The 25773-nt window shown below is 32.7% G+C and overlaps 1 protein-coding gene across 10 annotated transcripts in view; it reads left to right on the top strand.

Moving 5' to 3' along the window:
• LOC144287924 (uncharacterized) overlaps nt 1-25773 on the top strand; it is a 398850-nt gene that overhangs the window by 111608 nt on the left and 261469 nt on the right. For 8 of the 10 annotated variants that reach the window (XR_013355747.1, XR_013355748.1, XR_013355749.1 and 5 more), the window contains exons 3-4: nt 8291-8364; nt 12511-12610. The exons of 1 other annotated variant lie outside the window; for it this stretch is intronic. Coding sequence is in view for 1 of the 9 variants with exons in the window: in XM_077855424.1 (XP_077711550.1) it covers nt 12606-12610 (5 nt within the window). In the remaining 8 variants the exon portion in view is untranslated. The remainder of the gene's footprint in view (nt 1-8290; nt 8365-12510; nt 12611-25773) is intronic. One more of the 10 variants, XR_013355753.1, reaches the window with a different exon arrangement.

Raw genomic sequence — 25773 nt, forward strand, 5'->3', positions numbered from 1 at the left:
GTAGACAGCCCTGCTCTCATAAAAACATGGGTAAATTTTTGAGGAAAAAAAAAAAGAAATCTGCAGAATTCCCTGCAAAACTAACAGTATTGGTATCCAAACTTCTATGAAATGTTTAATGTCAAGAAGCACTACAAATAGGCAAATATAAATTTCCCAATAATGTCAAAGCACCACTATCCACAAAATTAATTTACTATGACATGTTCCATAAGTATGCCACTATGAGTTGGGGAGTTATATATGTCCAATAATTAGCTCACTTCAATTTTTAAATGTTTGTCTTGTTTGGTTTTTATTACATATATGTGTGTATATTTGTCCATGTTATTCTCTATTGTTGTCTTAGCCTTTCCTGTTATCTTCTTTTGCTATGCCCATTAGATTATTTTTTTAGAAATTCTATTAATTGTGCTTTTAACTCACTTTATTCCTATAAAGATAAGGGATTTGACAAAAATATATGGAATGATCAAAGTCAGTAAAATAGCTTTAGAGGCCATGAGTGATGCAAAGATCTGCGAATTCTCTCCCCTCCCTCCATAAAGACATGCAATTTAGAAGGGGAATAAGATGAATAAAGCAAGTACTATAATACAGATCTGATTAAGGTAATTGTCTGAAGGCTAAAATGAAAGATTTTTAAGATGTTTTGACCCAATCTTTTCCTAACCAACAGAGAAATTCTTAGTAAAATCCTTAGTATATACTTTGTTTTAATAATGCATAGAACACTCTAAAGTCATTGATCATATTCATTTAAAAATTTCTCACTATGTGAAACGGAAGCCTATCTCCTGTTTTATCTTATGATGGATAGATACTAGGGGGCAAATGTTTTTAAGGAGGGAACAGCAATACTCAACCACGAAGGCTGAACAACAAGGATTCTTTGGCAACTGAAAAATTCAGTTAATAGTGGAAGTAAATGTGGTATAGAGACAAAGAAATGTAGTGATAATGATATGTATCAGGAACTTCAAAATTTTGACGACTTTTTAGCAAACATTATATCTAATGAGTATGGAAACAAAAAAAATGGGAGTCAATTGACAATAGATAAATCATCTAACTTTATAGTTTCCAAATTGCCGGGGGATCTGCCACTTAATAGCTGTGCTTCATTGGAAAAAAAAAATCACTTATTCTCTGTACCTCAATTTTCTTACTTGTAATATAAGATGGGTTTTTAAATTTATTTTTAGTTTTTTTAAATGTTGAATACCTATCTGGACAAGAGCTTTTAAAAATTACATGACATATTGTATTTGAAAGTACTACATAAACTATTATATAATTTTAAATAATTATTTTATACACAAGATTCATAAGGCATTACATTGAAAAGTTATTATAAAATTTGGCATTGTACATTTTTACTGAAAAGGAAATAAAAAATACTTGTTGCTTTGACTTCAGTGAATGATTTCTCTGCAGTTACAGTGTTCTATCATATATCAATTGGGAGTACAAAATGAAATACTATAAAGCAATCTATCATTTGTGGTTAGACTTGATTAACATTTCTGAGTATGTTTTTCAGCTCTTTGCCTCATAGTACAAAATTTTAAATATTTCTTAAAGAGTTGTAAAGAATTTTGTAAATGTTGGAAAAGTAGACAAAATGTGTAAGTTCTTTGATTTAAAAGAAAAACAAACTTCAAAGGCATCATTAGTTGTTCTTATTGTTTTGATTTTTTTCTCTTTTTTGACATTTCAAGAAGAGAAATCTTAGAAGTAAATAATATGAATTTATATGTGCAAATCTCTTTGATATTAGTCTTTATCTCTGGTACTAAAGACAAAATAGAGGAAATTGGTTAAAATGCTCACAACAGCATTTAGAATGGTAAAATAAGATAAAAGGTATTACTTTGAAAATATGAACTCTAGGTAAGGACTGAAATACACATAGCAAAAACTGAAAGGGGAATTTTTGTCTACTATTTTAGTCTCTGATCAACAATTTTAATCTAGGGAACATAGAGAAATAGACTCAGATAAAATTAAACATATGAGTGGGAAACAGGAATTGAGAAGAAATGAGTGGCATCTGGGTGTGTCAGTCAGTTAAGCATTTGACTCTTGATTTTGGCTAAGGTCATGATCTCAGGGTTGTGAGCTCCAGCCCTGCATCAGGTTCTGTGCTGGGCATGGCGCCTGCTTAAGATTCTCCCCCTACCGCTTCTCTCTCTCTTTCTTAATATCTCTCTCTCTCAAAATGAATAAATAAATAAATATATAAATACATTTAGAAAAGAAAAGAAGATTGTGAATAGTAATTTTTTGATGAAAACAACAGAAAAAAAGGTAAAATCTTTCATATTCCAGATGTCAATATTTCTTTGTATGGGATTTTAATAAAAGAAATATTACAATTAATTCATAGAAAATAAAAAATGGTAACATTTGTTGAAGTTATCTGACATACTATATACTTCACATATGTATAATTGCATGAAAAGTATATACTTATGCACACACACAAATACATACATTAGAGTTAAGTAACTTAAAGTTCACACCTAGCTAAGAGCTGATCCCAAAACTCATGGGTCATCCACTAGGTGAGTCTTGCATATGATTCTAGTATACGGAATTCATAACAGACATATGACAACAGAAAAATAATTTTCTCCCAAGAATAACTCATCCATTATTTGGAGTAAGGGCATAGAAGTAAAAAATGATAGATATAGATAGAAAGATAGATAGATAGATAGATAGATAGATACATACAGACAGACATCACTTAAATGCATAAATAGATAACAGAGAAATCCAAAGACATAGTGCATTCTAAAAGTTATTTCAAAGGAAAAAGGGAAAGGATAGGTAAGAATTATAGAACAGTAACGTGTGACCACAATACAATGTGTTTAGGTAGACAGAACATGTGCCATTCTAACACAGTTAAAAATAGGTATGTGAAATATGTTTTAGAAAAAAAAGGGAATTTTTAAAAGTCTGCATGATCTGTAGCAGTTTCAAGAAGACAAAAACAAGATTTGCAACATTACTATATTACTATAGTAAATAAATTGTACTTTGTAAGGCAAAAAGTATTAGGAATAGTGAACAATCATACATTGGACTTAATTCTGACCAAAAATACAGAGCAGACTAGTGATAGAAAAGTGAAATAAATGCACCAAGTAATAGTCATATCATTACAGAAATTATAATAGTAAAATTAAGAAACCTCCAACAAACAACATAATCCCCTATTAATTGAGCACAAGAGCTTTCTAAAGATTCAGATAAAATTTGTCTGATTTTACCTAAGGAGGTTATTTTTTTTAATCTCAAAAGGAAAGAAGGTATGTTAAAACACTAATAACTGATGATAAGTTATAAATGTCCACAGATATAAAATGTGACATGAATGTCATCCTTCAAGGAACATATCCATGTTACTATAAAGACAACTAAAAAAAAAAAAAAAAAAGACACTGCTATTAAGACCAAATCTTTAAAAACTATATGTAAATCATATGATGAACAATAAAAGACAACAAATATGTAAATTTACCTAGAATAGAACTAGAAAGAATCTTATGAGGCTCTAATAAACTGTTACATAAAGAAGTGTCATATAACTTAGATGAATTTAAAATTCATTTAGATGAATTTATGAATTACATTTAATGGAATTTCCAGTAGAAGAGAATAGAACAGTTGGAAGAGTATCCAGATTCAAATAAACAATGCTTCAATTCATATTTTTAGAGAGGAATGATAAGGATTTGTAACCTCTGAATGGACAATAAGGATAGCAAGAAGTCTTTCAAAATCTTTACATTGGAAAAAGATTTTTAGATTGTTGTATGTGCAAAGCCAAACTTCTACCATTTGGAGAATGATGTTAACAAATATCAATGACACTGATCTAATTCCTAATGAATTCTGGGGATTGTTTAATAGTATTATGCAAGAAATATAATACTTTTTACATTTTTTAATGCTGATGAATTTGGTTTAGAGGAGACTTCAACAGACATTTTGAAACAGATGAGAAAAAATTAAAAAGCACAATCCTCTTTTTATCACTAATAGTGCAGCAGAAAATTCAGCACTTAATAAATTATTATAAGACATTAAACACTCAAATCAGACAATTCATTAACCAAAGTTGCTAGCCTGTGGTAACAAGTCTCAAATATGTAAAAGATCAACTTAAGGCCAGCCTGCCTCTTGCTCATGTAACAAGGATGAGCAGATAAACAGGTCCACCTGGTAGGTCTTCTCCATAGTAACTCAGAGAATCTAGCTTCTGTCATCTTCAACATGTGATATTCAAGGTTTCCATACTGTTTTCCATCCCACAGAACTGATTTTATGGGTCAGAGGAAAACTCAAATTAGTGAGTGCGAGCTGAAAGCAGATCCCTGGATACTATGAAGAGATAATGGGTCCTGGAACTTCAGGCCTGGAACAGGCCGCACAAATGCTGAGGGCTAGAGGTAGATGCACTCTGGGTGAGGACTGGGACTAGTACTATATTTACCTACAAGAGAAAAGAAGCAAAAGAAGATCCAACTATGTCCTCAGATTTGGTTCTATAATTCACAATTTGCCTTTAGAAAGGGAGAAAACAGAACTAATTTTATGCCCAGAAGCCTAGCGAGTCTGTACTGCTGAAGATTATTATGCAGTCTCCTTGAAGGTATCTACAAAGCAATATTGCTTCTGCGGTGTGATCTCTAGAAAGTAGCTGAGGTGTGAGACAACTGTAAAAATGTTTGAGAGGAAGAACAATTATAAAGAAAGAAAAACATATGAAATGTGGGCCTGCAGAATAAAATTAAAACATATAGAAAGAAAACCCAAAGCCATGGAGAAAAACTCATGACAAACATAAATTTCACAATGTTGAATTGAAAAATACCAAAAATGCTCTGAAGATATACAAATAAGTGTATTTTTTAAGCTCAGAGTGATTACGAAGAAAACAAGATCAGAAAATAAGAAAAAGAAAAAATTTGTGGAAATGGAAAACTATAGATACTGAAATGAAAATAAGAAGAAGGATAAATAGTAGTCTGAGAACAGGGAAAGAGAAAATTAATGAATCAAAATTTAGAATTGAGATAGCCATCCAAGACATTATGAAATTTAAATATAGAAGACATATTGAGTAGTTATGAATTACATTTAATGGAATTTCCAGTAGAAGAGAATAGAACAGTTGGAAGAGTATCCAGATTCAAATAAACAATGCTTCAAAATTTTCTGTAATTAACAACAACAAAAAAATACATTAAAATGAAAATATATTCCACGGCTGAATGAGACCAACAAACATAAGGATAAAAACTTACAAAAAATAGATTATAAATCCCAAAGAAAATGACAAAATACTAAAAACTACCAGAATTAGAAGTCTTTAATCTGAAGTAGGACATTCTATCAGAACAATAGATACAAGTCATGATAGGAGAAAAAAATAAAGCCCAGTATTTGCCTCTATATCCAGCTAACTAATATTATTGAGAAATGTAAAAAAAGCATTTTCAGCAATAGTATTTATAATTCTAGACATTTAATAGAAATTTACTGAATGATGTACAAGGCAAGAAAAAAATGCAAACCCACTAAAAAATGAGGAGCAAGAAATAATAGTGAGCAAAAACATAAATAGAAAGTCAAGTTAGTATAGTATTGAAAGCTTATAAAATAAATTGATTTTTTTTTGTTTTGAAACAAAGTAGAAATATAATTTTTGCAAAACAAAAACTTAGTAAATTGGTGGGGAATATTCAGAGAAATTTTAAAATATGCTAACCTTTTTGACATGGATGAGTTATAAAAACATAAAAAAAATAAAGTATCTTTAAAATATAAGAAAAATTAGTAAGAGTAGATTTATATAGTTTTCTGGCATGGTAAAAATGAAAGGAGAAAAGAAATAACTTTTAACCCAACAGACACAGAAAAAAAGGAGAATAAAAAGTCCTTGGTAGTGCTCTGCTTTCTTTGGGCAAAAACTGTACATATTTTTATCGACCACTTGAGAATGTCACAATATCAATTATAGAAGAGTTATTAGAGTTACTAGCAAAACAGAATCAAAAACGTATCTGTAAGCTAAAATGAATGTATAAAATCAATAACTTATCAAAGCAAAGCAATACACTAAGTTTCAAATATTACTTGAAGAGTCTATTTTAAATTAACTGTGGTACATGTGGGAAAAAATCCTATGAGTTATAGTTGACCACAAGCTCAATAGACATTCATAAAATATTTAAAGAAAGAACTATAGGGGATCCCTGGGTGGCTCAGCGGTTCAGCGCCTGCCTTTGGCCTGGGGCGCAATCCTGGGGTCCCAGGGGTCCAAGGATCGAGTCCCGCGTCGGACTCCTCGCGTGGAGCCTGCTTCTCCCTCTGCCTGTGTCCCTGCCTCTCTCTCTCTCTCTCTCTCTCTCTCTCTCTATCATGAATAAATAAATAAATAAAAATCTTAAAAAATATATAATGAAAGAAAGAACTATATGATGAACAATGTGCAATGTAAATTAGGTAACAAAAAAATAATGACATTTATTCAGTTCTTAAAATGCTTCGGGATCTAGACCAAGCACTTCATATATTATACATTAGTCCATTTGATTCTCACAGCAACCCTATGACACATGTGTTATTAATAATTATTGTTTTGGGGTGCTTGGCTGGCTCAGTTGGTAGAGCATGAAACTCTTGATCTAAGGGTTTTAATTTTGAGCCCCACGTTGGGTGGAGATATGACTTAAAAAATAAAATCTTTAAAATAAAATCTTTAAAATAAATGAATAACAAATATCATTTCTCTTGTGCAAAAGAACCAAGTCACAGGTAGTTTAAATAACCTGACCAAAGCATGTAAATATTAGATTTGAAATCAAGAATGAAGAAACCAAGAATCTAACCTAGGTAGATTGCTTCTGAAGTCTGAAATCATAGCCACAATGCTCTATGGCCTTATATGTTATTATCTTTCGTTAATTACCAGGCACCAGTATTTTCACTTTTAACCACTATATTATCCTTCATCGTATAACATCATTCTGCTTTGGTAGAAATACAATGTGCTGATTGAGGGGATTATGGTGGATTAAAATGTTACTTTTCTCCTTTCTCTCTTTCTTTTCTTTCTTTCTTTCTTTCTTTCTTTCTTTCTTTCTTTCTTTCTTTCTTTCTTTCTTTCTTCTTTCTCTTTCTTTTTTCTTTCTTTCTTTCTTTCTTTCTTTCTTTCTTTCTTTCTTTCTTTCTCTCTCTCTCTCTCTCTCTCTCTCTCTTTCTTTCTTTCTTTCTTTCTTCTCTTTCTTTTTCTTTCTTTCTTCCTCCTTTTTCTTTCTTTCTTCTTTCTTTTCTTTCTTTCTTCTTCTTTTTTCTGTTCCACAACAAGAAGTGAGATCAGACGTCTACCCTTTGAATTTTGGATGGTCCTGCAACTTTCTTTTACCAATAGGATGTATCTTTTAGGGATCTTGAAACCCACGTTTTGCACATAAACACTTGTTTAAATTCCTTGAAGATGAGAAATCATGTGAAGAGAGACATCATACAAAGAATATCCAGCCACAGCAGCAAAAGCTCCAGACATGTAAGAGAGGTCATTTGGGACCATCCAGCCCCAGATAACTATACCTGCATAAGTAAAACATAGGCAAGACCAGCAAACAAACTGTCTAGTTGAGCCCAGCTCACCAAACTGCCTACTGACAGAAATGTCAGCAAACAAATGATGGTTGTTTAGAGCTACTAAATTTTGGAGTGGATTGTAATGCAGGAAATATTTCCTAAAAATTTTATTAAGCTTTCTGTGATTTTACTAATCAGATGCATCTTGAGTATTGAGTCTCTTTTTGAACTCCACAACTGCAAAATATCTTTGAAAAGACATGTCTAAAGGCTGATAATCATAATGATGTTGTATTCAGAAACATATGAAGATTAAAAAATAATAGCTGCTCTAAACTATTATCCTAGACTCAGAAACTCCTGAAAGTATGATCTAGGGCTACTGACTCCAGAAATAAATGTGGAGTTATATGTTATCTATGTTTTACCAAGCTGGGCTATTGTATCTTGCTGTCAGTATTCTTTGTTGTGATCTTCTTTTTTTTTTTTTTTTGTTGTGATCTTCTGACTGGTGAACTGCAGCTGCTGCAATGCTAGGCATGTGCCTTGACACATATTCCTTCATGGGCTACATGACATGCAGAGTATAATAAATAGGAAAGAAATGTCAGGGATATAATTAATTAATTGAAGTGGACAGAACGGTCTTCAACCTTGTCTTTTATAGCAAAATGCACCTATACTTTGAAGAGATCTCCAAGTTCTGCTTGAGATGGAGCCTAATCACCCAGAGCAATGCAGGTCAGTGTACTGTGTTGCCTATTGTATGTTATTAGTGGAGGTAAATGGGTTGGGGACATAAAATTTCCTGTGAATTTTCATGGATTAAACCTAGTTTCATCTGATGTTGAATCAATATTAGTGTCACAGGCAGATTAGAGAAAGATGTGGAATTGACACAAAAACCCTTGTTCAATATAGCAAAGATTTATGAAGTGACAACTTGGGAAGAAAGGAGTTGATAAGATGGATCCCTGGGTGGTAGCCAGTCCATCTGAGGTCTGAGATGGTGAAAATTTAGTCATGGAAATTATATGATGCAAACTTGACTACAATTGAATAGGCAAAAAGAGTCAAACGGTGAAAGTGACCCTCCCAGCCCCTCAAAAACAAAAAACAAAAAACAAAACAAAACAAACAAACTACATATATATATATATATATATACTGACTGCAGTTGACTGTGTTGGCAAAAATGAGACCATTAACTAGAAAATAAAGGTAAAAAAAATTTAAACAGCAATACTGTTTTTTTAATAAAAAAAGTAATGGTAAAATAAAAAAAAATTAATGGTTCATACTGATGTTCTAGTACCCTTTTTTTCTAGTACTCTTTTGAAGATTGGAATAAAATTAAGGTTAATCGAATAATTTGATGCTTAGACATTACAGAATAAAAAGATCTATTTGGAATGCGTACCTATCTAAAATAGTTGTGGTTTTGTCATTCAACCCGTTAATGATCAAAATAGATCATTAGATCATGTGGTAGATCTATCCTCTTCAAGGTGGTTAAAGCCACATTGTAAGTATTCACAAAATATGAGAATTAGCCATGTTAAAATGGAATATCGCTATTGAACAATAAAATGCTGATAGTGGCAATGCCATTGGATTTGGTTATATGGTAATCAAAATAGAGTTGCCCCTAATGACATGCTCCTTCCCTAAACAATGTTGGGTATAATAACTCAGAGAAACTCCAATATTTCTATTTGGGAGACAAAAGAGCATTATAATATAGTGAAGGATTAACATCTTCAATTATTTTCTATAGAATTTGATAATGTGAAAAATGTTAGAGCAATTTTTAAAAGGGCAAAAAAAGAGAAAGGGAAACTAAGCCTAAGGGCAGTGGTTGAAAAAAGAAGAAAGATTAAAGTCAGGTAGAGTTGTTTTATATATATATATATACACACACACACACACACATATATATACATATATATGTATTTTTTTAAAATTTATTTATTAGAGACAGAGAGAGAGAGAGAGAGAGAGAGGCAGAGACACAAGCAGAGGGAGAAGCAGGCTCCATGCAGGGAGCCTGATGTGGGACTCGATCCCAGGTCTCCAGGTTCACGCCCTGGGCTGAAGGCGGCGCTAAACCACTGAGCCACCCGAGCTGCCCTATATATGTAGTTTTTAAAAAGAATTAAAATAGAAAAAAAAAAAAAATAGGCAGGTACCCACAAAACATCTACTTTACAAATCATCTCTTTTAAAGGATCTTGTCATATTCAATCTGTCCTTACATGGATAAGTTTAAAGTAAGAAAAATGAAAGAAGAACTAAATAGAAGGTCTGAAACAAGTTGTAAAATTAATCTCCTCTGTGAAGTATGATTTAGTCCAGGAAACTGTAACTGAATTCCCCAGCATGATCTCTAAGGCTATGTTAAATTTTTAGGTTAAATATCAGGGTATGTGGAGCATTTTCTCTTTGGCTTGTTGGATAAATATATCTAATATACCAGCATCCCTATCTATAACAGGGAGGAAACTCCACAGGGACTTCAGTAGGACAGGGTGGTTATGGGGATGTTTTCTTGAAAGGCATTCAGTGAATGAAATTATTTATGAATAAAATAAAATTGTAGATCAAAATACTGGAAGCTAAAAAGTATTTACCTAAATTTATACTTGCAATAAATGTGATATAATTGGCAAACATTGCTATTATCTTCTTTAGGTCAATTTCAGCCAAGTCTGTCCCCATTCAGAATAAATTGGATATCCAAATGAAACTTCCTGGGGTTATTTGTCAATAAGTGTTAGGCAATATAGAATTCCCAAAGGGAAACATAAAATTTCAACTTTGACTTAAAAAAATGGTAGAAGTAGGGATAATAATATCAATGTACCCTATAGCCATTTGAGTTTGACTAATGAGAAAGGAAAAAGGGTTGTGAAGACTGATGGTAGACTAACAAAGAATGAATAATGTGGTGCAGTTGATAGCAGTATCTGATGCAAACTATCCAAAAGATGCAGCAGACTAATGGAGATTGGTATACTGTGATTGATTGTGCAAATGCTGTATTTTCATACTTTCAGAAGAAGAAAATAAAACTCACATTTGCCTTTACGTGGGTAGAAATTCAATATATTTTTACCACATAGTCATAGGCATTAAAATTCTACTGTGTACTATCATACTTTTGTGAGGAGAGATTTGGGCTTGATATTGGTGAAGAGAAAACTAAATCAGTGTGTTTTGGGCATTATAATAGTAGCAGAATGAGTAGAAGAAGCAAAAAAAAAAAAAAAAAAGCTTGAAAACAAAGGTTCACATAAGTTTTAGAGAATGGTTGAGAAATTTCAAAATTTCAGAAATTGGCTAAGTCTAGAAAATTTTGGGAATCATTTGGTGCCTCAAGAAATCTTTCCAAAAATATAGATGAATTACTATTTCTGAAGAATTTGGCTACTAATAAGACAGTCCAGCATTTAGTGGATATATTTAATTCTGAATTGCACCCCTTCTTAACTTTTGGAATCCTATTGCCTATTTAAAATGGTACACACACACACACACACACACAAAAATAAATAAAATGGCACACACTAAGTCATAGACAATTAGATAAATAAAAGTACACACATGTGGAGACCCTTATTTTGGAAAGACTTGGAACCCCAAGGAATGAAGCAAAGGTAGTAGACACTGACTGATCCCTAAAAAACTTAGAGGAAAGTTCTGAAGGAACTGGAATGGGATGTTTAAAATGGTATTTGTAATAGCAGGCTGAGTATAAGAGATATGTTTTCACGGGGGCTACCAAGCTATGCAATTCAACTGAATGAAGATTTATTTCTTTGTTTCCTGTTGAGGTAGCAATAATTACTTATGACTGTTTAGAATGATAACAAGAAAAGATCTTTTTTTTTTTTTTTTTTTTTTTTTACTTGCCATGGAATGAATTCTATAGGATAGAGTCCAGCTGATTACTATCAGGTAGATCATTTGGGACCATTACTTATAGCTCTTAGAGGATTTGTAAGGGTTCTGATAGGCATTGGTACACTCTCCACCTTTTTCCTGTAAATATCTTTACTGAAGCAATGGTCAGGAATGTTATAGAAAGATAGGAACAGTGCGAATCATTTCAGTTTGGAGCAACCATATGTATTTCCTCAGCTTAAAGGATTTACCTCACAATGACTATGATATACTGATCTGCTAAAAGCTCCATATTATTTGGAGATATTTCATTCATTCTCACCTTCAGAGTAGTATTTTGGTAAGAAATTTAAAGGGGCAATTAAAACATTTGCCAAAAAAAAAAAAAAAAATGGAACATGGGAAAAGAAACAAGGAGCCTGTCTGCATTTGGATGACTAGATTTAACACTTAAATAGGGAGAATACAAAATGGAATGTTTTGGGGTGCAGAAATAAGAATCCATATGTAGGAGATGATGCCATAATACAAATCTCTGTCTTTTCCACTTCACTTTTTTTTTTCTAGTGTAACATATGATCCCGTGGTACCAAGGCCTTGCTTCAGTTTGTTAGTTCCTATTAAAAGAGACATTTTGGCACAAGAGAGTAAGACTCAAATCTTGCAGCACTTATTCCAAAAGAATTCTTGGGTGGAGTAGGCCTTATATACACAGCTCTGACTTTGTTTTATGTGAGGGATATACCTATAGCTCACAAATCTAAGAATGTGAACAGATGAAAAAGAGGGCATTTGTGCAGTCACACCTTTTGCTAATTTTATGGTTGTGGATCATGCCTGAACCCCTCAACCCAATCCAAGTAGAAAAGCTTTGGGTAAATCTTGGGATAATGAAAAACAGAGTAATGGTAGCTTAAAGTAAAGGAATTTGGAAGTGAGTGATAACACCAAGAAATTGCTAATGCATTGTTCTGTTCCTTTAAGAGTATCTCAAGGCAAGAAAATGACCAAAGTTATTGTTTCCTGGGGAAGACCACCAGCAGTTTCCTCCTGAAAAAAAAAAAAAAATTACATTGAAGATGAGGTAGGAACTTTGCCAACAAATTCTTCTTGTGTAATCCAGAGGGAAAACAATGTGATGCATCACTCATTGATGACCCTACTAAGTCTTGTTCATTTGAAACATTCTTTTAGTTAAAAGTTTATAGCCTGTGTTCACTAATCAAATTTTCACACTGAAGGATGTATTATATTTACATTACACAGATCAATGATTGTACAATATCTGATCACCTCTGAATTAAATAACTGCAAACCAGGCTGACACATTGTTGAAGCAGTTGCCAGGATATGAGGAGTATTATATGCTTTAACCTGTTTAGGATGCTAGAGCCTTTCTGCTGTGCTGAATATACTAAATGTGAACATAATAAACTCAAGAATGGGAATTGAAAAGAGGTGATGATAATGAGGGGGCTAATAATCTAAGAAATATGTAGGTCCATACTCACTGATGTTCTCTTCTAGAGTTCCAAACAAATTCTCTTTAGGAAGTTCGTATGGTAAACATAGATTGAATAGAATATGTGTGATTATTGATTTCCTAATAACTCCAATATGGGGTGGGGTGTGTTAATCCATTTTCTCTAGACCATACTCACCCTTAACAGTAGCAATGACAAGTGTAGTCATGAAGTTAACACTGACCACAATGGTCTTGAAGGGATTCAAAAACCTTTGATTTGTAGCAAAGTATTTGAGCTAAGCAGAAATAGCATTTTTGGAAGCAAGCCACATGTTGAAAAGTACATAACTGCCCCATATAGAAATTTTAGAGGGATTACTTTGGAAAGAAACTAGCCAAATTTAGCAAGACTTGGAAAGATGATGAACAATAGGTATGTGGAGCACAAATATCCATAAAATGATGGGGCAATTTTCCTGAGTGACATTTTGGGAGTGAGTGACATTTTGGGAGAAAGCATGATCAGTTGTTCAGGATGGGTGTCTTATATGTTGATGACCATAGAGTCAAATGGTGGAGAGAATAACTGGGTATCATGGAAATCTAGACTGGAGGACCTTACTCATGGAAATAGTCTTACGGGCGAAAGTTGTGAAGAATGTCGGGGTTGATAGGAAAGGCTTCCTGGTAACACAATCGGTAGGAACAGGGCAAAATATAGTCTATGTATATCATCTCAGTGGGAATGAGATGGATCATGGTACACAATATACTTAAAATAGATCTGTCAAAGCTGACTATTTGTAACTGGGCTGTGGCTAGGAACACAGACTTGATAGGTCCCAGAACAATTCAGTGAATGATGACTTTTTAATAATTACTTGTCTCATTAGAAAATACTGCTGATATATTGTGAATGTATATCTGCCGTATAGAACATTATTGTAATAACACATCTACCGGTATTTGGTATTATAAAAGATTTGTTGGTTGTTTGAAAGAAATTGAGTAGGAAAGGATATATTCAAATGAGAAATCACAGAATGGAATATTATTTAGGAAAATTGGTTTTCAATCTTTAATTAATGTAGCTCACATGGAAATTGACTTGACTGAAGAGGCAATAAACTTATTTTCAGAATAATTAGTTTTATGTTTAAACACATCTCACATTTATTTTTTTGAAAAGTATAACTAGTAATAAAGGGGTAAAAATAAAATTAGTTTAAAAATATTAAAAAATGTGACTAACATATTTAGTCAATCATACTAACACTCACTGAACTTTACATGTTGTATTGGCTATGGACAAGAAAACTGCCTTTTTGTTTGCAATATCAAAAGTATATCTTTCAAAAGAGATATAAAAAGGTGTTAAAAGTATATGTGATATGACTGTATCCAGAATTCAGTAATAGACTAGTGGTAAAGGGTTAACAGTATGAGTATTCACACTCATACCAGGAAAAAGCTGATAATATGACCCTGGATTTACCTTCTTGCAACTCTACTCTGGAATGTGTTGACAATCTGAATGATGATATACCAAGCATATTATACCTGATTATCAGAATTGTTTATTGTTAAATTCCATGGGTGAGTTGTGGCTGCCCTTGAAATGATACATCTTGGTGAATACTGCTAGAAGAATTTCATGGGAAAATAATATAAAAGTTAGGTGAGGAATTGAAAAGGTTGCTTCTCTGAGTAGTTGTATCTGGACCCTCTTCCACTTCTTTTGCATTCAAATATGCTCTGTATCGTGGAGAACCTGGAGAGCCGTGGCTATTATGAGACCTGTGGATGCAACTGTGATTTTGCCGTTTGATGTATTCCCTGCTTTCCAGTGAATAAGAAAGTGAAAAAGAGTAAGCCAGACAGGAGTCTAAGTCTTTTTGTAACCTAATTTTAGAAGTGACATCCATAAATTCTACCATATTCTATTTGTTAGAAGTGGCACATTACCAGACTACAAAGAAAGAGAATTATATGTAATAAGGGCATGAATATTAGGAAGGACAATCCCCTGGGGTCATCTTAGAGGCTGCCTACATTTGTAATAGAAAACATTCAAGAATCAAATTAGCATTTGTCTGGAAGAGAGTTCATATGGCTTCTAAGATCTTTGCAATCCTATATTTCTGTAATTTTATAAGTTAATAGCAGAGTTAGAGGGAAACATTTTATTTTATTCTAATTAAAGATTTTATTTATTTATTTATCTGACAGAGAGTGTAGAAGCAGAGAGAGGAGCGGAGGGAGAAGGACAAGCAGACTCCCTACTGAGCAGGGAGCCCATTGTGGGGCTGGATCCCAAGACTCTGAGATCATGACTTAAGCCCAAATTAGATACTTAACCTACTGAGCCACCCAGGCACCCATAAAGAGAAACATTTTAATGTATTTTATAAAATCTGAATAGAACTCGGGGCACCTGGGTGGCTCAGTGGTTAAGTGTCTGCCTTTGGCTCAGGTCGTGATCCCAGGGTCCTGGGATGGAGTCCCACATCAGGCTCCCCACAGGGAACCTGCTTCTTTCTCTGCCTCCCTCTCTACGTCTCTCATAAATAAATAAATAAAATCTAAAAAAAAAAAAAAAAATAGACCTCTATATTTTTAGGTTATTTTGCCCTCAATAAAAATATAGACCTAGAAGATAAGAACTCAAAATATTTTCTCCAAATTCTATTTTTGTAATTTTAAAATATTTTAAGCACCCATATTTTCTATAAATGTATCTTAAATGAAATTTAAATGGCTATTTACAGAAATTTATAAATTCTCATGAATTGTCAAATTTTTTGCCAAATCTGTTTGATACATTTATTTTTTAATGTAGTTTTCCAAAGCTAGGTAAATATTTTTGATTAATTGATTTCATAATGGAAGTGTTAGTATAACTTTATAATTATAAAATGTTTTATATTCACTTTTATCCATCTGTCAGAAACCAAATGTCTTAGTGCAATGTACAAAGTCTGAATTAAATCCCTGAGTTTCCAGTCTACTTCTTAAATGAATGAGTCACACCAATTCATACTCTTTGAAAATAAACTTTTTGAAAAAGTCTATCTTTCCTGTATACAATTGTAGTACTCTTATTGCTTACTCTAGTTAAAGGCATGAAGCAAGTGTTTCAAACTCTAAGTACCTAGCTTATTTTTAAAATACCAGATGTCTCCAAACTGAAATTTTAACTTATTTCTAGCCCTAAACTACAAAATTGTTTATGATTATTTTGCAACTCTGTGGAAAGATTCAAAGGATGTGTATTTGTTTAATCTTTTAAATTGATTTTTCAATATCCATTAACACTGGTGACTAAGTTACAGATATTTGAATAACTGATTTGGAGCAAATATTCTGAATGATCCCATAATGTTAAAGTAAATAACATACTTCATTTCACCTTGATTACTCTAACCAGGATATGAGCGGGTGAAAGGGTAAAAGTCACACTTACAGTCTTTATACCAATACCCTCTCTGTATTAATACATCCCCAGCTTAAAAAAAAAAAAAAAAAAAAAAAAAAGCTCTCTGCATTTCTAAGCCTTTTCAGTACAAAGTATACATCTGTGTGATTGGTTGCTGGGTGAAGAGGTTGCATAGATTACTAGATCAAGCCACATTTTACATCCAAATTAATGTCACAACTATAACAAATTGGGATGCTCAGCTATTGTCAAACAATGTAGGGCCAAGGTTGGCAAATTAGTTAGCATTAGCATATAGACCTTTTGGCAGAAAAGGAAAGCTTTTTACTTGAAGCTGGGCATTCTGCAGGATTTGTCAACTCGAATTTGCCATTGGTCTCATTATCTCATTTGTCTTATTTAGGCTAAATTGGCAGTTATGTCTTCATGGCAAATGTTTGTTTTCACAAATGAGCAATGAAGCAGAATCTGGGAAACACAACACTAAAACAGCTTTACTGCAAGTTTTTAAGATATTTCTAGAGCTGGATCATTGGTCTATAGCTATAGAAATTTTTCTTTATCTCTTGAATTTGGTTTATATTGTAAATTTGTGACTATTAGGACTTATAGAAATTAGAGTTCCTCAAGTCAATTAGACAAAAATATATTGAGTATTGAAAATGCAAAAGACTTATTTATGACATTGGATACATTAAAGAGTGAGATTATTTTCTACTTGGGCTTTTTTTTTAGTGTTGTAAGTTAAAATTTTTATGTAATCTTGAGTGGCGCAATCATATACCTTATGCACCTATGTGGCTATCTAAATGTGTGCAAAAACTACACACACACATGTGCATACATGCATAAATATACACACATGTGTACACACACATGACCTCACTATAACATGATTTGTTCTGATAAATAATATGTAAAACAGACTTATTTTATTTAGCTTGTGAACAAGGAAGTTTAGGAAATTAAGTAATAGAAGGACTTTTTTCTTTACATGGAGAAATATAAACACAGACTTACATGCACACACACAGAGAGCCTCAGAATACTATGGTATGTATTGTGTGAAAGTAATATGTTAACAATAATATGTACATAAATGATTTAATCAAGACTAGATCAGCTGGATCATACTATGCTTACAAAAATAATGTCATTTCTAGGAAAAAATAGTAACTATAAATGTATCCTGGCTAATATAGATAGAAAACCAAATGCAGACAAAGAAAACAATAAATCCTACATCATATGGATCTATTTACCTGCAGTAGGTCTAAAGTAGTATTTTTCATGGATTATCTAGTTCTGTAATCTTACTTTAAGTCACATTCTTGGAATTATTGTTTAAGATCTTCTAGACAAGTGCTGCCATTCTTTTACTCCAAGTCTTTATAGACTTCATAAATTATGGATCCCAAAAGGAATCATTGGTCAATTTTACAAATATATTGTTTATGGACAATAAAAAAAATTCTCGTGAAAACAAAATAAAGAATGCCTTTCACTAAAATGAGTAACAGAAGAAGTATATTTCCCAGAGAAATAAACAAAAATAGTCATTCTCTCTGTTTTTAATTAATTAATTAATTTTTTAAAAATCAAGTTTTTTCTTTTTTTTTAAGATTTTATTTATTTATTCATGAGAGACACAGAGAGAGAGAGGCAGAGTCACAGGCAGAGGGAGAAGCAGGCTCCATGCAGGGAGCCCGAAGTGGGACTCCATCTGGGACTGGATCCTGGGCCTCCAGGATCATGCCCTGGGCCAAAGGCAGGTGCTAAACCACTGAGCCACCCAGGGATCCCCTGTTTTTAATTTAAAATGTGATGAAGTAACTCATCACTGTATCATAAGGAAATTCACAATGCACGCTCTGATTTAATATTCAAGAGAAGCTTTGTCCTTTGGTCACAGAGATTAATTCATATTGGTGTTTGATCTGGTTATGGATGTATAAACATCAAAGTTCTGTTTGCTTCAATATCAGTGATAAGCTTAGAACATCACTGGGCCACCTGGGTGGCTCAACTGTTGTGCGTGTGCCTTCAGCTCACGGCTTGATCCCAGGATCCAGGATCGAGTCCCACATCCGGCTTCTTACAGGGAGCCTGCTTCTCCCTCTGCCTATGTCTCTGCCTCTCTCTGTGTGTCTCTCATAAATAAATATATAAAATCTTAAAAATAAAATAGAACAACACCTATGGATTACAGTAAAGACTCCATCTTGGAAATATTAGTAAATCAAATACTGGCCTTAGTGGGCATAAGTGAAAATACATTAAACCAGTTCTTCTAAACTACTCTGAAAATGTATTTCCAAATATACAGGAAATAAATCATTTGAAATTACCATTACGCTTAAATTTACAATTATATTTTTGCCAATTAATATGGAAATATATCCTTATTTTTAAAATATAATTCCTTTGTAGTTCACTAAAAAACAGAATAAGTTTTGTTTTTTTTTTTTTGGATTGCTCATTTTGGTTTAAGTGAAATATAATCAAAACATGTGGGTAAATGTTGGCTTATGTGGAGTGTTCTGACTTATAGAATTTCTGACAGAGGTTAGCTTTTAAGAAATGAATATGGAGCTTCTTTTCTTCATCCACACCATGCAGAGAGTTGCACTAGAGTATTACCATCATAAACATGTAATCCAAAAGCTACTACAAATTCTTTTTGACGTCAAATGACTAAAGACAAAACTGTATCTTTGAAACTTTGTAATATACTACTTCAAAAACATAATTATCAGTAATTATCAAACACATATTGGCAAACTCTCAATAAGCAGTAATTACTGCAATAAGACTTAGAACATGGCAGTAAATTTCTAAAATCTATTTTGTAAGATCTATTTACTTGCAGGAGGTCTAAAGTAGTATTTTAAATTACCATTTTGAAATGGAACCCACTTTTTAATGAACTAATATTTACAAAACCTGAGGCATAGTTGTGTTTATTTCAATATGGACCAACAACTACAAAATAATTAAAATTGCTAGACAAAATAAAAATCATATTTTTAAAAGAGTGGCTCTATATGTTACAGAGAAATGGAATTTCTTTGAGTTCAAGAACAAATTAAGAAGACAAAGATAGGAAAATAAGCAATTGCTGAAGCTGCTGTAAATCCTGAATTTGTCTACACTGAAAGGGTGTGTTGAGAATCAGTAAACCTGTACCTGTGCAGGGTGGGGAACTAAATAGGAATCCACCATCCAAAAAGTTAGGAATGGAGAAAGATCATAAGACTATAAGGAAAAATAGTTAACTAAAATAATTTTGAACACAGAAAGGAAAGAATATTTATCTCTCATCTTCCAGATTCTTGGTAAAAGTAAACTAGAAATTGCTTCTCTTGAGATTTTATGGCAACTGGCTAGGAGTGGGAAATGAATTTATATTGTTTGGTCAAAAAAGTATGAAAGAAAAATTAATTTTAAGCAGACTGGATTTGTATTTCCTCCAAGTCTCAGGCAGAGAAAGGAAAAAACCCCACATCTTCTGTAGGGAATCAACCTTAAAACTAAGCCTCATAGAAGTACCATAGAGACATAAACAAATACAAATACCAATTAAAAATAATAAAATATTGTAAGAAACAAGGCTCCATAAATGATATGCATGAAGGAAAAATGATTTAAAAACTAGATACATAGATTATGTATTAGAATTATTGCATATTATGGTAGGCTGAATAATGGCCTCCAAATATGTTGATGTCTGACTCCATGTAATCTGTGAATATGTTACCTTACATAGTAAAAGGAGCTTAACAGATGTAATTAAGTTAAAGACATTAAAAATGAAGACATTATGCTGGATCATCCTGTAATCACAAAAGTCCTTATAAGAAGGAAGAGTTACAGTCAGGGAGAAAGTGATGTGTTAACAGAAGCAGAGACTAAACTGATGCAGCTATAAGCCAAAGAATCAAGGAATGCTGGCAGCCTTAAAAGCTAGAAGAGTTAAGGAACAGATTCACCTTGAGAGCCGCCAAAAGGAACCAGAGCTGCCAACATCTTGATTTTAGCCCCTTAAGACTTAAGACTTCTACCTCCACAACTGTAAGAGAATAAAATTGCTTTGTTTCAATTCACTATGGTAGCTATTGTAATAATTATCACAAATTATCATGATACTTTGTTATGGTGGAAATAGGAAATTAATAAACATGTAAATATGAAATAAGAACACTTTAGGGCTTAAATTATTAGAATATGAATTAAAGTTTTCCTGAGTAAACTATAAGTATGTGTAAGGAGATTTTTTTGTGGAAGAAAGCTCACTAAAAACCAATTAGTAGAGATTTTCAAACACATGATAACTCAAATTAAAAATTCTGTATAAAAGTTAAAAAGCAGAAAAGACACAGCTAAAGAAAGAATTAGTTGGGTGGATGAATCATCTGAAGAAAATACAGAAAATTCAATATAGAAAGTCAGAAATAGGGGCACCTCGGTGGCTCACTGGTTAAGCATCTGAATCTTGATTTTGGCTCAGGTCATGACCTTAGGGTCTTGGAATGGAGACTTGCAGCAGGCTTCACACTCAGCAGAGTCTACTTGTCCGTCTCTCTGTGCTCTCCAGTGTGAGCACATGTGTACATGCATGTACTCTCTCTCTCAAAATAAATAAATAAATAAATAAATAAATAAATAAATATTTCAAGAACACATAGTATATGCAGAAGAGTCAGTGTTTTAAACATACAGAACCAAAGTCTTTGTATTTTTATTGCAAAACAATAGAGAAAATAGTATCAAAGTATGATTTCAAACATAACTTTTATAATATGTGAATGATGTTACACAATGTGTATATGTGTATACATTACATATATATTATATATAATACATCTATATGTATATAATACATATTATAATTATCCATTTTATATATTATATATAATGCCTGTCATAATATATGTAGATTACATTATATTATATAATATGGCAATCAAATGATGAGACAAATACTTGGCTCCATTGATTTTTTTTCTTATTTAAAATGTAGATGGAATGGAATTTTTTTAAAGGAGAAGCTAGAATAATATGGCAAAATACCAATGACAATGACATGTACCACCTTCTATACTCAGTTACCCCGACTTACATTTTCTTCCTTTTTCAAACCCTTAGAATAATATGGCAAAATACCAATGACAATGACATGTACCACCTTCTATACTCAGTTACCCCGACTTACATTTTCTTCCTTTTTCAAACCCTTTTATAAAGCACCAGAAATTAAGAATATTTTCTGTGTTTTTATTCCTACACATTTCTTGTCATCCAACTCTACCTTACATTACATACAAGACACTTATATTTTCTACTCAAATCCAGCAATCTTTCTAGGTCTAACTTGCCACATTGTCCATGACTATTTGAGCATCAATGAATACATAACTTTATAGCCTTTGGGGGGGAAAAGCAATGCAACCAAATAAAGCAAAATATCATGCATAATTCTCTTACATTAGTTCATGAGTCATTTATTTCTCATAAAAGAGAGGTGTAATATACAGGTTGTACCTATTGGCCATCAACTTACTGAAGCTGTATTAAGACCTATATGTGCTTTAAAGCAATTAATTCCCCTTATTCAATGAGTGATGAGCACAAGTGATATCTTTAGATACCTTAGGAAGAAAGTCTTCCTCTATTAATATATTTCTTTATTTCTTCAAATAAAAAATCATTTATACATGTAAATCTATCCTTTTGCCACAGTGCAGATTATCAGAGGGAGAGCAAAGGCCTTTTTGAACCATGAGTAATTATACCTTCATGCAGAGAACTAGACTAGTAAGATCTGTCTAGACAGATAGCAAGTGAATTCTTACTGTCTTTAATTTCCAATTTTTTGCAATCAGAAGACTTGATGTACAACCTTGCCTAAGGATCAAAGGCCTATATCCCTAATTTGGGCAGCCTATGTCACTATCTTTCCTCAAAACACTTGATCTAGTATTCCATACATATACTATCTTGTACTGTGGTACAATTTCTTGGGTGAGAATGGGATGTCTTATTCTCAAAATATTTCCCAATTTTCTGAAATTTCAATATTCTAACTTTTAAAGAAATCTCCTTTGAAACAGAAAAATTTGTATTACAATAAGCTTCTGCAGTTAAAATTACTGTCAAAGGAGAGAAAAATGGAGACTTAGCAATTTTTGCACTAATTTGGTGGGGATTCATATCCACCTTGTGTAAACTGGCTTATGGCAAGTTATTCATTTTACCTGATTCCAGAGCACTTTATGCTCTGAAAAGTGTCTGTGGTGGTTGCTGGCAACCATTTCCCCAGCTACAAGGAGAACCCTAATCAACTTTAGGAAAAACAAAGCCAAAAAGCAAGGCAAAATAGAGTGCTAAGTTCTAAACCCTGGATTCAAGCTGAAGGAATTCCTAGCACTGCCAAGTGTTTGTAATCCCAAAGTTGGACTTATTAACTTCTCCTTTGATTATTTGAGTTACTCAGTATTCCTTAATATTTTTTTAAGCCAGCTCAATTTAGACTTACTTTACTGGAAGACAAGCTAAACTTCTGACCAAAGAACATGGGCAGATTTTACAATTTATTCCCTTTGCATTCTATTTTACACTGTACAAATGTTTAAATGTCATAATTAGCACTGATCCAAAGAAAACTTACCTTTTTAAATAAAGTTGTTTAATTCACATGTACACAGAATTTGACAGTAAAGAAAATCGTTTCCAGAGAAATAGAAGTATCTACTTTTGATTGACCTTCATTCTAAGGACAAGGTGGTAAGTGAAATATAGTTTACTGTATTTTAATTTTTACAGCAACCCAATGATGGTATTATTATTGCCACTAAGAAAACATGGGCTCAGGGAGGCTATGGGAATTGTGCAAATTCAATCTTTGACTGCATCTCACCAAAGCTGTGTACTGAGACTACTAGAGTCACTCATTCCCTGGATCCTCCTTTATGAAAAAGAAAACCCTAACTGAACCTGCACACCAGCTTTCAAAACACCTTTAACAAGCTGCATTAAAAATTATGGCAGCTGACATAATTGATGAATCCCCCTGAAAAAATAATGGATGCTTGCTTATGGAAATAAATATGAAAATCCCAGAGTGTATTATTTTGCTTTTACTATTTGAAAACAATGCTTATATTCCTGAATAGATTTTCCTATTGGCCTTTATATCAAACCTTGAAATAAGGTAAACAATAATACATGCATACTATTTATTTAGAAAATGAGTAATTTATTACCTCAATGTCGTCATAGTGATAGGAAAGCTTAAGGAGATGAATGGAATAATGATAGAACTTGATATTTCTCATTATTCTCTCTCCCTCTTTCTCTTCTCTCTCTATACCCACCTATATTTCTTCCCATCTCTTTCTCTCTCCATCTATTTCATTTGGTTTTCTCCATTGTTATAATCTAACACATGCAAAATCTGTACATTTAACAACTTCCTGGTTTACATTTTAGGGCATCAGCCAAAAAGAAAACGGGTTTATGTTCCATAAGCATACTAACCTGCAAGCAATTTTAATGTATTGAGGCAAACGCAAATTATGCATGAGTAACAGGAAGCTAAAATACATGACCTAAATGTAATAATATATATCATATATGATATATATGTCACATGAATCATTGTAGTGTAATCTAAGCTATGCTGTCCAGTAAAATATGCAATGTTGAAAATGCTCTATTTCTTCTCCGTCTGATTAGGTAGCTACTGGCCATGTGCGGCTTTGAGCAGTTGCAATATGGGGAATGAGATTATGAAACTGAATTTTTAATGCCTACTGTGTTGAACTGTGCAGATAGAAAGGAAATACATTTGGAGGGAATTGGTTCATAAATATCAAGAGAAAGATTGCTTTTTTGTGATAAAAATTTAAATAATTATTCTGCCCAATTGAATGAATATGCTAGTTTAAAAAGCATTTCTGAGTTGACAAACTGAAAATGTTAAACAGAAAGTCACTTAGAAAATAAGCATATTCCATAGATTCTAATATAACTGTAGTGATTTTTAAGACTACAGGTATTTCAGGATCTTTTACTATGCAATAATTTTGCATCTCTCATATTTTTTGTATATGGAGGGGACCTGAATTATTAAGTAAATAAGTAGAATAAGTAAATAAGAAAGTAGACACTGAAAATTATTTAATATCCACTAGATGTATTTAAAATATTTTGAAATAAATGGGTCACCTCCCAGGATGATGGTATTAACTCCTCCTGTTTAGCATTATCCTATTTTTATGCTTGATGAAAGTTATTTTGTAATGCTATGCTTCTGCTCTAAGTTTATTATTAATTTCCTAAGAAAAAAAGAAAAAAATTATTCAGAAATCATATATAAACTTATAAAAAGAAATCTCTAAAGGGGTCATCTGAAATGTTCAAAAACTGGTTGGGACAAATACAGATTTAACAAGAATGTTCAAATACTTAATTGCTCCCAACCTTCATTTTCTGATTTAAAAGTCCTTGCTCTAAAATCACTATTTGAATCACAAAGAAATGTCCCCTAACTGCATTACAGATTCAAAAAACGCTCCTTTAATGTGTGGCCCAAGCTAAAGACAGGAATCCCTAATTGAGCCATGTTTTGTATTTATGTGTCAACCATGTTTGGAAATTGAACTGGCGCTATCAAGTAATTTCACTTAGGCCATTGAAAAAGCTATTGGATATTATAATGTTTAGTCACCAGTGGCTTGGTTTGAATTTAATGCATCTGTGAGCTAGAAGTTAACGTCTTTGTATCCTATTACTAATCTCCTGAGAAAGCCAGATTTATTTATTTCCCCATTTAAGATTCAAAGGGGTCATTTGTTCCTGATTAAAGACAAACATTGATCCTTAAATTAAAAAAAAAAAAGTTTTCTAATGTCTAGTACTTGTTTTCCTACTGTGACTTTTAAATGTGAAAATATAGTTTAGTCAAGCAGAAAACCTCTTTACAGAACCAATTCTCTTTTTTTTAAGATTTATTTATTTAAAGAGAGAGAGAAAGAGCGCAGAGAGGCCAAGGGAGAGAGAAGGGAAGAAGTAGACTCCCCGCTGAGGACAGAGCCTGCCTGCCGCTGGGCTCAATCTCAGATCCATGAGATCATGACCTGAGCCCAAATCAAAAGTCAGACACTTAACCAACTGAGACACCCAGGTGCCCCTTATAGAACCAATTCTTCCCTAAGTATCAATTTTAACCTGTTGGCCTTTTTTGAGAAATAGTCCTCTTTCGACAGTATTGATATTGTTGTTGGTATCATAGAGATTTCCTACCTTTTATTTCCTTGTCTTCATGGGGTTCAAAAGTTGTTGAATT

This window comes from Canis aureus, chromosome 17 (assembly GCF_053574225.1).
Source record: "Canis aureus isolate CA01 chromosome 17, VMU_Caureus_v.1.0, whole genome shotgun sequence".
NCBI lineage: Eukaryota > Metazoa > Chordata > Mammalia > Carnivora > Canidae > Canis > Canis aureus.